General features: G+C 34.4%; 1 protein-coding gene across 5 annotated transcripts; it reads left to right on the top strand.

Moving 5' to 3' along the window:
- The first annotated feature begins 669 nt into the window (after nucleotides 1-669).
- Nucleotides 670-12,403, top strand: LOC120077071 (uncharacterized). Of its 5 annotated transcripts, none has more exons than XR_005481723.2 (12): nucleotides 670-828; nucleotides 1,868-1,956; nucleotides 4,082-4,187; nucleotides 4,954-5,052; nucleotides 5,172-5,237; nucleotides 5,896-6,012; nucleotides 6,372-6,446; nucleotides 6,852-6,954; nucleotides 7,373-7,420; nucleotides 11,689-11,810; nucleotides 11,909-12,148; nucleotides 12,287-12,403. XR_005481723.2 is itself a non-coding variant. In XM_039030922.2 (11 exons), the coding sequence occupies exons 1-11, from the start codon at nucleotides 760-762 to the stop codon at nucleotides 12,008-12,010; spliced, it is 996 nt and encodes a 331-aa protein (XP_038886850.2). In that variant the 5' UTR covers nucleotides 670-759; the 3' UTR covers nucleotides 12,011-12,403. The 5 variants fall into 5 exon arrangements, 2 of the variants coding, with proteins under 2 accessions (XP_038886850.2, XP_090170048.1); XR_005481724.2 differs by having other exon boundaries at nucleotides 12,269-12,403; XR_016529719.1 differs by lacking the exon at nucleotides 670-828 and adding an exon at nucleotides 1,557-1,632.
- The last annotated feature ends 766 nt before the right edge of the window (nucleotides 12,404-13,169 follow it).

Below are 13,169 nucleotides of genomic sequence, written 5' to 3'. Positions count from 1 at the left end.
TTCTTGTTTTGTTGCTAAGATAACTAAAATTATCGATTTAAAAAATAGAAATAAGATTGAAAGTTCAACTAAAAGATGAGTTTTTTTTTTGTAAAAATGACCAAATCCTAATGGCTTTAATGAGTAATGACCAAATTCTAAAATACCAATGAAAAGTAATCTTCTGCTCACTCCATCGTTTGGAATGCATTTTCGTGTTAGGGTTGTCTTGTTCATTACAAAATGATTTGAGTCTTAATGTGGTGTTCATTTCAATCATGATTTTCAATTTTTAATCATCGATTGAATTTTTTAACACTACATATGTTTACGTTCTTCATGAGAATGAAAGTTTTCAAAATTGTGAAAGAGTTCCACTAAGATATGGTAGTGAAAGGACATTCACAACCCCAATCAGACGAATACTTATTTTTTTTTTAAAAAAATAACGATAGAAATGACCATCGCATTAGGGTCTGATTATTTCAAAATGAGAAAGATGTTCCTAATACAATGTGATATAAGTAAAATATTAGTTTTTATCGAATGTTTAATATAAAGTCATTCTATACTAACGCCGATTAGGTCATCTGTACAAAAATCTCAAATTCCACGTGATAAAGAGAAGTAAAGATGGGTTGGGCTTAGAGCGAAAGCAAACCTTTGGGCTTCAAATCTCAATTATCAATGGCCTTAGAGGAATGGATTTGGGTAAAGCCGAATGAATGGTCGTTGGCTGTCTCTCCCGCCACACTCTTTCTCGCTGCTTCCTTCACTTCCATGGCGTCCTTCTTGCTCTCTCCTGCTCCATTCACTCGCATTTCTTCTGCTTCATCTTCTTACCGTCTGGTATTTCTTCTATCTCTCTCGCTATCTATCTCTTGCCTGCAATTTATCGACGATTCTGATGCCTTTTTGATCTTCTAATTCCTGCTCTTTTTTTTTTTTTTTTTTTTCTTCTTGACCTGTTGCTAATTTGCTTGTTAAGATTGTCGAGTTGATTTAGTTTTCACATTGGTAAACAAATTTTACTTTAACTGGTTTGGCACCTGTTGAGTGTGCTGAGTATGCATTGATGAACTGAATTGTGTGTTTGCTTTATATCCGTTGCGTATATTTTATTGAGATTTCTGCTCGTGTTTTGATATTTTTATTTCCTTTTTCCATTCTTTCTCCTGTTATTTTTTGGTTGCCGAGATGATCGGGTGATCTACTTCTCACGTCGGTCAAGCGATTGTGAGTTAATTGGCATGGAAACTGTTGATATGTTGAATATAGTTTGATGAACTGAATTGAGCGTTTGTTTTATATCCTTGAAGTAGAGGTTTCTGCTCGATTATTGATTTGTTTTTCGTTATTTTTTGGTTGCCGAGATAATCAAGGGTTCTAGTTTTCACATCGTTTATACATTTTCGAGTTAACTGTATGAAGACCGTTGGATGTTCTGTGTATGCGTAGGTGACCCGAATGTTTTATATCATTTAGGTTTTTTTTTTTTTTTTTTTTTTTTTTTTTGGATCTTTTAGTTCTTGGTTCTTTCCCTCTTAATTGTTTTGTTGCCCTCTGCATAAGTTTTCACCTGGGTTGAGCAAATTAAAGTTAAATGGTATGCTGGCCGTTGAATGTGCTGAGAAGACAGAGGCGAACTAAACTGTGCGTTTGTTTTTGTTCAATATCAATTTTTATTCCTCTTTCTAAGCATTTGAAAGTGAGATTATAGTTTTAAATTATGATCGTCTTGTAGATGGTTAATCTTTTATAATCTTCTTTATCTCTCTGTGTGTATATGTTGGCAGATAACTGAATCAGTAATTATAGGTATGGTTTCTCTAATTGACATGGAAGTTTTATGTTTTTCCTCTCTCCCTCCCTCTCTCTTTTCGTTTAGATGTCAGATTTTCAGAAATGGAACGTTGGAATTTTCAAGACATGGAATCTCAAAGCATTTCCCTTAAGTCCAGTCAACTTCAGGAGGAGGTAATAAGCCTGCAGCCAGATATTTTACTGGTAGCTGCTGAGATTGAAGCATGTTTGCTAGTACTCTTAGTTTGTGGAATTGATTGATTGTTCTTTAGAAAAGCTTCTCTAATTTGCCACAAAAAGTGAATTCACTTGTTCCTTCACGTTGATTTGCACTCATTATATTTGTTTGTCTTTTCTAATTAATCATATGAGTCTTCTCCATGATGGAAATGATATTCTCAGATTAGAAGTTGTGAGATAGATAAAAAGGCCTTAGGTTTATGTATGTAAACTACTACAATGGAAGCAATTTTATCGATGTTCCCTGATATTATTTTCCTTCTTTGATTTAATTTCCGGCTACGATTACTAAAAAATTTAGAGAAATGAATGAGCGATTTCCGTTGTTGTGTACTAAACAATGAGGGAGCCAACAACTTAATCAAGTGGAAGAATGCTTCTCTTCCTATTAATCAAGCAATTGTATGGGGATGGAGATTTTAAATGAATAAAAAGCTTTATGGAGAACTGTTATCACTGACAAGTGCAAGATGGAACCAAGAATTGGAATAAAGAACTGATATATGTAAAAGCATCAGAAGTTCTTGGAAACTTAAGTTTTTTCTGTTAGTTGGGTAAGAAACTTAGCATGTCTATATGGTGATAGACGAGATCAAATTATAATTTAAGGAAGATGCTTATGAATAAAGTATAAGAGATCTCCTCCCTAGGTGGTGTTTAAAAACATAAAAAGTTTAATGAAGAATTTCTTATGGGAAGGAATCATGGATCTCACTTGTTTAAGAGAGAGTAGTTTTGATGTCCATGGAGGTTGGAGGTTTAGACATTAGTAACTTGAGATTACATAATGAGACATTGTATATATATATTAATTTATAAAAACAACCACTTTCATTGAGAAAAATGAAAGAATACAAGCAAGAGCATACAACCAAGCCCGCAATAAAGAGACATCCCCCTACATGATGAGACATTGTTGGTTAAATAGTTATGGTGTTCTTCCAGGAAATGTGTGCTTTGTGGTATAGGATCATAATGAGTAAGTATAGTATGCACCTCTTGAGTGGGTTTCGAGTGGTAGGTTGAAGGGTTGTCGTTAAAACCTCTAGAGTACCAATGCTTTTGGTTTTCCCCTATTCTCCCAGTTTGTTAACTGTTCAGTCGGGAATGGATCTGATAATTACTTTTGGGAGGATTTTTGGGTGGGAGAGAAGCCCCTTTTGAACAAGTTTATCAATTTGAATTAGAAGAGATGTTACATTTGGTGGTCTCTGTTTTTGCCTTCCTCTGATGTGTCCTCTTTCTCCTTGGGCTTTCATTGCCCCTCACTAACTTAGAGTCCCTAGCAGTGCTTGGTCTTTCTTTTTGTGATCTCTGATCGGATGGTCCATTCACAATGAAGAGGTTTTCTGTGTTTTAGTTCCTAATGAAGGATTATCCTGTTGATCAATCTTCAATACTTTTTGCTCCCCTTCTCCCTATCTGGTGGCCTCAATTTTCTTCTCTCCTTAGAAGGTTAAAATCCATAAGAAAGTGGAGTTCTTTGTCTGGTAAGCTTTGCATGGGAGAGTGAGCAGCCAGGACCATATTCAACAACATTAACATTCTTCTTTTGTGTTGGTGCCTCTGTTAATGAAACATTTGTTTGTTATCAGGAGGAAATAAATTAAAAACCTTGTCATTTCTAGTATCTTTGACAAGACATTAATATTTGAGGCAGGAAGGTATGAAGTTGTTTTTTCCCTTGAAGGTTCATTAAAATGCCAAAAGGGTTAGTTGGGAACTCTTAGTTGCTTAAACTTTGTGGATAAATTGGTCAGCATTGATTGAGTAGACCGCAAAGAAGTTCTGGATTCTAGATGTTATATGTCAAACTATTTTTTAGGACACTTCATGTTTTGTTTCGCTGCCTTAAAGTTTGAGTTGTAAGTTTGATAGGCTTTCCTGTTATTAATAGTATCACATAGAAATTCATTTAATCAATGAAATTGTTTTTTATCCAAAAAAAAAAAAACCTGAAACAAATAGTTTATGTTAAGGTTAAGTTTATCAATTTCCATTTTTGCCTCTAAGTAATGGAACCATTGGAAGTAAATTTGCACGTTTGGCTCTAATACAGGAGAACTTTAATATATGCAGTCAATCAAGATGCTGAGGAAGCATTCAAGAAGACTGTAGAAGTAGATAGACTGATAGATACCCTGAGGAATGCAAGTTCAATAGAGGTAAGTGTAATTCTTTTCCACTAACGAGACCATGTTTGTATTGTCTATTATAATTTCTCGACCCTTTTCTATGGACCTCCATGTGCAATTTTGCAATTGGATTATTGTTATGCTAATATTTTGAAAGGTTTAAGTCATATTTTCATTCATTAACTTTCAGACTTATTCCATTTTGGCTGTGGAACTTCTAAAATATCTATTTTACTCCCTAGGTTTAAAGAGTAATCATTTTAATCCTTACTATCATTCTACTACCTCATAACTCGTTCACCTAATACTTGCCTCAACCAACTGATGTGGTTTCCATACATGCTCATGTTAGAATTTTAATACACATAGCAAAGCCACGTTATCCATTTAAACAATTGACAGCGAAGTAACAACTAGAACAAAAATAGTTATTTTTAATTCATGGATCAAAAGTAAACATTTAAAAAGTGTATGGACCAAATAGAACAAACTTGAAGTAAATACTAAATAGAGATTTGAAAGTTTAGGGACCAAAAATGGAATAACCTAAAAGCATAGAGACCAAAATAGAATTTAAACCAATTTTTAAATGAAATTGTTTGTGGATACGAGGCATTCTAATTAATGGTGTCTTGCACTTTGAAGTTCTAAATTGTTTTCAACTTTATTTCATTTATCAATGAAATGTTATATATATATAATTTATATAAAAGAATTGTTTTAAACTTTCTCCGTTTCTTTTCCAGTGTACTAGGATTTAATACTAACTATTTATTCTGTTCATGTATATGGACAGCTTCAGAAACTTGTCCTTCAAAATGTCCTAGCTTTCAATGAGAGTTTCTGGATCCGATTAGCAGCAAGAACCGATACCTGCAAATCAGAGGACGATAAAGCATGGTTTCAGTTTTAACTCAATTTTTTTTCATCCAAGTATTAGGCAGTGTTCCTTTGTTTGAACTCTTGTCCATGCCTTTATAAGCATTTTTATGCTCAAAATATATTCTTTTTCAGAAAGATTACGAGGAATTGGCTGCCGCAGTAATGAGTATAGTGGATCACCTTGTCCATAAAACTAAGGTACATATATATATATATATATATTGGGGTTAAAATACCATTTTGATACCTATTCTTTGAAGTTTGTTCAATTTTATTCTTTGTACTTGCAATAAATGGTATATTTAGTCCCACTGCTAGTATATTGTTGGTTTTTTAATAAACTTTTTTACTAAAAATTTTGAAAACATATTCACATGTTGTATTTCCTTGCATGAAAATTATTATTATTATTTAACTATGTTCGATAAAAATTATCTTTGAGGGACGAAATTTAAGATTCGGGACTAAAATTGGACAAATGATAGTACATAAACTAAAATTGGGAAAGCTTCAAAGTATAGGACTAAAATGATATTGATAATCATATAAAGTGAAAGATATTTTGCCATTTGTATCATGCTCAAATTTCCTTCTTGCATGGGTGCGCCTCCAGAAGCACATACTAAAATAAGAGGTAAAAATTGATTGGTAGCATACTTGATAAAAGTGGTGATTTTCTCCCCTACATCACATACACCCCCCATAAACTGAAAATCCGTAACCCCAATGGCTATGGAAATACTGTTTCTCTCTCTCTCTCATACCCACCCACACATACTGACATAAACATTAAAGAATAGTTTTAGATTGCACGAGTCATGATGTTTATTATTTCCTTGTAATGTAAATTGTACAGGAAAAAATAGAATCGTCTACTGATATTCTTAAGGAGATTCTAAAACCTGTAGTTGACGAAGTGGAAGAGATAGCTTGGCCCCCCAGGGATCCTGGGGCACTGAAGCTAATGGAAAAGGTAAATCTTATATTTTGCATGGTGTGTCCTTGTACTGTGACCTCGATTAAGCTTGCATGTAGTTACTAAGGAAGGGTTGAATATGGAGGTCCTTCTTAACCTGGTTTTCCTCTGTAAATAACCTAGGACATTGGCCTGTATCTAGGGATTGTTTGCTACCAGTCTGTCTTGCTTGCATCCGAATAAACAATCCTTATAATATTTACTTTTAGGATTCTTTTTCATTTTCTTCCTCTTGAAATTTAGATAAAGTAAGCTGTTAAATCTTGTCCTTTGTGGAATATTATTTAATATTTAGTATTGATTGTTATATGAGATTTAGTTTCATCAAGCTTTCTTAGAAGGCATTTGGTGATTAGGAAATAATCCATCGAGAGCAAGAAGGGCAATTAGATGAAGGCTTTCTCGCAGAAGTTAGTGCTCAACTACGCCAAGTAAGTGTTTTACCATCTTTTGATTTTCTTCATCATGAAATTTATAGATAAGATTAAACCTGTATAGCTCAATTGATTAATACAAATATTATTGACCAAGAGGTCAGAGATCTGCATCCTACCCCATGTCGTTGAACTCAAGAAAATATATATTCTGGTACTTATTTGTTTATTTCATTTCAGTTTGCAACCATCATTCATGTACGGGAACATTGGTTTAATTGCTTCTATCTAAAAAATTTTAATATAATATATAGATTAGATTGCATGTTATGTCTGCTCGCTTCTATTGCTGCTCATTGGTCCATGCGATAGACTTGTGATTACATATAATTTGAGGCCACATGCAACTAGTGATGGAGTTCAATGATGCCTAAAATGGTTAATCTTGTTTAATTGGTTCAGGCAAAAGAAGATGGAGACAAGCCAGGGTTAGAGGCTATGTTACAAAAAGTTTTGCAACTTTATGCATCTAGAGTTCTTTCTAAAAGAAGTTATGCAAAGAAAGGTAACAATTTTGTAACTGTTACCCAATTGGTTCAGTATGAACAAGAATGTATAACTTATTCGCCTATAATGTGGGAAGAATGTATAACTTCAGAAAAGAAAACAGTAGAGTTTATCGAAGTGTAATTAATAATTACAGTACCAAATTTCAGCCGTCTGGGTATGTTAAAGAGACCCATGGATTCAACCAACTGGTTGGTGGCTATTGGCTACAACCTTCCTGGTTTAAACCTCTCACTAAAATACTTGTAAATGTCCCAGAGGCTTAATGTCCTAGGATCATGTACTAATACTTTAATCTAATACTCGGTGAATACTTAATCTTGTAGAGTGCTAAGTACCTCTGCTACTTAAATAGTCTACTTGCATTATTTTTATATTTTGGTTTGGTATTGAAATATTCCGATTTCTATTTGCAGGAGAGGAAGTCTTGAAAGCTGAACTGTTTTTAGAAACCATAATCAAAGGTAAGTGGTATCTTCCATGCACATTTTGAGGTTTGACGGTGAAGTGGCTTATCTTATCTACTCTATACAGTTCCACCAGTTTACCTTTCAGATATATATATACCAACGCTCGCATTCATGCATAACGAATAAGAACGCTATGTTCCAACATGTCATCTTGTCTTTTGGTATATATTTGATTCATCAATTATTCTAAGATTCAAAATTGGAAGCATAAGGATGTTTGGGCCCTCGACTTCAAGTGGGTGGATAGGCCACACCATGTTTGGGACTCTGATCGTAATAATTGGTATTTCCAATAATTATAACCAGCAATTAACTACAATATTAATATTTCAAATCCCTCTTTGTAGTGTTTACTATTTTCTGCTCATTCTCTTACCCTATTTGTTACGATGTTTACTATTTTTTACCCAAATTAACATAGTATGTATTGAAATAAAGAAGGGTAGAAGAAAGAAGACAAGTTTACGTAGAAAACCCTAGATCAGGGAAAAAAAACCACGATAGAAGAATTTTTATTATTTTTCTACACTTAAAAACACCACATATACAACGTATAAATAGACCCAAGCAAACCCTAAAATAGTAGAGAAAAGTAAAAGGACTAAAACACCCTTAGGGTACAACATTTTCAACACTCCCCTCAAGTTGGGGCGTATATGTCAATAAGACCCAACTTGCTAATAGACGTATCGAAACTTTGCCTTGGTAACCCTTTAGTGAGAATGTCAACAGCTTGTTGACTAGCAGGAATGTAGGATACACAAATACTGCTGCTATTCAGTTTTTCTTGAATGAAGTGTCTATCGATCTCTACATGTTTAATTCTATCATGTTGCACAGAGTTGTTGGCTATACTTATAGTTGCCTTGTTGTCACAGTAGAGTTTCATAGGAGTGTCGCTATCTTGATGGAGATCAAACAAGACCTTTGTTAACCATATCTCTTCACAAATTTTCAGACTCATAGCCCTGTACTCTGCCTTAACACTACTTCTAGCAACCACTCCCTGTTTCCTACTTCGCCAAGTCACGAGATTTCCCTATACAAAAGTACAATATCCTGACGTTGATTTTCTGTTAGTAACAGACCTTGTCCAATCGAAATCAATGTAAGCCTCAATGCATCTTCTGTCATGTTTCCTGAACATTAGGCCATTTCCTGGAGTAGATTTCAAATACCTCAGGATTCGAGTAACAGCCTCCATATGTCTTTCGTATGGTGCCTGCATAAACTGACTAACCACACTGACGGCATAGGATATATCTGGTCTAGTATGAGACAAGTAAATTAACTTTCCTACTAGACGTTGGTACCTTTCTTTGTTAACAGGAATTCCGTCAACTGAGTCTCCTAGCCTAGTGTTGGCTTCAACAGGGGTGTCAATAGGTTTACAATCGATCATCCCCGTTTCTTTCAACAAATCAAGGGTATACTTTCGTTGAGACACAAATATTCCTTCTCTCGATCTTACCACCTCCATCCCAAGAAAATGTCTTAAACTCCTGAGATCTTTAATCTCAAATTCACCTGCCATCCTCTGTTTTAGTCTAGTAATCTCAGCGGTATCATCCCCTGACAAAACAATATCATCAACATACATGATTCGGACAACCACCTTCCCTGATGCTGACTTCTTTGTGAGTAAGGTATGATCTAAGTGTCCCTGAATAAAATCTTAGGACTTAACAAAGGTGGTGAATCTGTCAAACTAAGCTCACTGAGACTGTTTCAACCCATATAGGGATTTCCTGAGTTTGCAAACTTGAGAGCCAAATTGAGCTTCAAACCCCGGAGGAGGATTCATATAGATCTCTTCCTCTAATTCACCATTTAAGAACACATTCTTCACATCAAGTTGATGGAGAGATCAATCTTTGTTAGCAACCATCGAGAGAAGAACCCGAATCGTGTTCAGTTTTGCCACTGGAGAGAAAGTTTTTGAGTAATCAATCCTATACGTCTGAGTAAACCCTTCGCCACCAACCTCGCTTTGTATCTATCAAGTGTTTCATCAGATTTATACTTAACAGTGAATACCCATTTGCACCCAACAGTCTTGTGTCCTTTAGGGAGAGCCACAAGATCTCATGTCTTATTTGTCTCAAGAGCTTTCAGCTCGTCCATAACTGTTGCCTTCCATTCCGGAATTTCCATGGCCACATGCACATTGGTGGGTATCGTTACAGTATCTAGGTTAGTAGTGAAGGCTCTAAACCCAGAAGACAAGTTACTGTAAGACAAGAAAGTATGCATGGAATACTTGGTACAAGACTTGGTCCCTTTCCTCAATGCAATGGGCATATCAAGAGAGGTATCATACTCCCCTGCTTTACCTGTCTCCTCACTAGTACTAAGCCGGTGGTCACACTCGGTTACACGTAGCAAGTCCCTATCCTTCTCTTAGTGACCTATTGCCATAAGCAATCTTGGCATTATTCGAAGCAATCTCAACAGTTTCACTATTTTCAATTACATCACCCTCAACACACTTACCGGTATCATCAAGCACAGAGGTATCACAATCTTGAGCCATTGCCGGTTCTGATTCATGGACAGTACTTGGCGAAGCAACAAGAGGCGTTATTTCCTTTCTAAGATTCTTCCTATAGTATGTTATCTAGGGCACTTGTTTAGTAAGAAGAACAGTATTATTTGTATCCAGGATAAGTTCAGGAAGAAAACTCACAGTAAGAGAATATGTGGACACGTTAGTCTTTTCACCAGTCTCCCTTTGAAGAGGACCAATGGGAAAGAAGGGTTTATCCTTAAGGAACGTGACATCTATAGAGACAAAATACTTTCGTGAGGTAGGGTGGAAACATTTTTAGCCTCGCCGATGAAGGGGATACTCGACAAAGACACATTTTTTAGTCCAGGAGCAAACTTAGTTTAGTGAGGACCATGATTATGGACAAATGTGGTACAACCAATCACCCGTAGAGGAACATCAGGAATGAGACGTATGGATAGGTAAGACTCCTTGAAACATTCAAAAGTTGTTTGGAATTTGAGGACTTGGGAGGGCATCCGATTAATGAGGTGGGCTGCAGTAAAAACAATGTCTCCCCGTAAATACGAGTTTTCTCGTTCAGCCACCCGTAAATAAAGAAGGGTAGAAGAAAGAAGACAAGTTTACGTGGAAAACCCTAGATTAAGGAGAAAAAACCACGATAGAAGAATTTTTATTATTTTTCTACACTAAAAATCACCACAAATACAACGTATAAATAGACCCAGACAAACCCTAAAATAATAGAGAAAAGTAAAAAGACTAAAACGCCCTTAGGACAAATACAACATTTTCAACCGTATGCACTTCAAATATAAACTATTCTAACCCGAGCTAAAGTAGTTTGCATCTCAAGCACAAACTATTTTAACTAGGAATATTCAAAAAATCCAATGACCCAAAAAAACGGATAACCCAATCCAACCCAACCCAACCCAACCCATGCGATTTGGATTGGGTTATCAACTCATTTGGGTTGGGTTGGGTTCAAATAAATGAAAACTCTATGGGCTGGGATGATTCATGGGTTCACCTAAAATAATCCAAACCAATCCGAACTTATTATCAACTTTAAAAATGTATATATATATATATACTTATGATACAATTATATATACACATAGTTATTTTTAGTTTTATTTAATTTCATTATTTTTTGGATAATTTATTCTTTAACAATTCCCAAAAATAGTTTTTTAGCACTTTGGAAAGAAGAATTTTATTATATAAATTGAAATTGAATTATTAATCTTAATTCAATATATGAAAATAATTAAATCAAATTTTTATGTATTAGCATTTTACTTCGTTTTAGAACAAAAATTTAAATAAGTGACCTGATTAAATGAAACCAACTCAACCAAATGTTTCAGGTTGAGTTGGGTTGGGTTCTTTTTTTTAACAATGATTATTTGGATTGAAGAAAATTACAACCCAGACAATTGAGTTGAGTCGAAAAAGTGCTTCAATCCAACCCACGAACACCCCTAAATATAATCTACAAAGTAATATAACCCACAAACTATAATAACTACGGACTATAATAACCAACTCAATATTCCAAACACCTCCTTAGCTTTTACTTGTATTAGGTTAGTTGTGTAGTTATTGGACTTGATCAACTTTGCAATGGCCTGACCTCTGACCTCTTCAGCACTTTTCTATTTCAATATGTGGGTGAGAAATTTAAACCTCCGACCTTCCATCATCTCTAGTCGACCTACCTAACCAAAAGAGAGATTATTCCTTGCAGCTCCTGAAGAAGAGTGGAACAAGCTCTTGATCGATGGATTGACCATTGGAAAAGGGGACGTCTTACCAGACGAACTGGATGGCGTCATTAAGAAACGAATTGAACGGACTCTAATACGAACAGTAAGATACATTTTGGTCTTCTGTTATCTGTTCCTTTTTGGTCATTTTTCCTTTATTTCAACGATATTGTTCATATTTTTGCACCATCCATCATTCAGGAGGGAGGGTCTTATCAACAGCGCGTGCTCACCGAGTATCTAAAAGGGATCCAATCAAGGTCAGAGGAGATAGTCCAGTTGCTTCAAGGCAAGACGCAGTAGCCCGAGATGGCTGCTGTTGTAATGAATTGACACCACAAGGTTTGCTGGCAATGTGAAAGCAAATACGAGGAGTCTCCAACTATAACACTCTGAATTGAACAAGAAAAATGATTCATGCCAATTTGCAGTACTCAAAAGGTACGAGCAGTAATGTAGCATTCATATGTTTTACTCATCCTCATCTGGTCTTTTATTTCTTTTATTATTGTTGTAATTAAATGTTCTATGGAAGATATTCAGAAACTAACTTCTTGACAGTTTTTCCATATTAATCAGGGATCAACTTTGCCTCCTATTGCCATTTTGCATATTAGGTATCTCTAACTTACATATGTAGAATAAATATAATTATTAACAATGTTATATCTTAATTTATTGACTCTTGGTTGTTAATTATTTTTATATTTATAATCATGTTACGATGGATTGTTAACTTGAGCATAACTCAACTAGTTAAGACAATCCTTACTAAAAGGTCCTGAGTTTAAACCTTGTCTCCATCTTGCAATCCTTACTAAAAGATCCTGAGTTTAAACCTTGTCTCCATCTTGAATTTTTTTAAAAAAAAAGAAAGAAAAGAAAAGAAAAAGGGTTCTCCATTTAATCAATTGGCAAAAATGTAAGGGTAATTGCAATGAGTAAAGAATTGCAAATAGGAGTTGTGACCTCATTTATAAAGCAAGCAAAGAGACTCTATATAAATTTCTATTAGTTATATAATCTATCATTGATAAACTTCGAGACTTTGATCTAAGGCTCCGTTTTGGGAGTTTTTAAAATAATTGTTGGTCGATGTGCTTTTAGAAAAATCAATTATGAAAAGAAATAAAATAGTGTTTGGTAAATTTAAGCTCAAATTTCAAAAAGTAGGTTAGAGTGTTTGGTAAATAAATAAAAAACATATAATTTTAGATATAATAACTAAAGTAGACTTATAATCAATTTTATATATTTATATAATTTAAAATTTTAAATAATTGTTTGGTATGATAAATTTTGTCTCTTATTGATTAATTTTTAAATATTAAGAAAAATAATTTTATTTAAAAAAATGAATATGGTATACTTTTTAAACAATGATGTATTTAATTCATGAAAAATAGAAAATAGATTTAATTAGGTGAAAAATAGATGAAATAGATAAAATATAAAATAATTA

Source organism: Benincasa hispida, chromosome 5, assembly GCF_027475165.1.
Source record: "Benincasa hispida cultivar pf3 chromosome 5, pf3_genome.v1.1, whole genome shotgun sequence".
NCBI lineage: Eukaryota > Viridiplantae > Streptophyta > Magnoliopsida > Cucurbitales > Cucurbitaceae > Benincasa > Benincasa hispida.
This window is presented reverse-complemented; position numbering and strand designations above follow the sequence as displayed.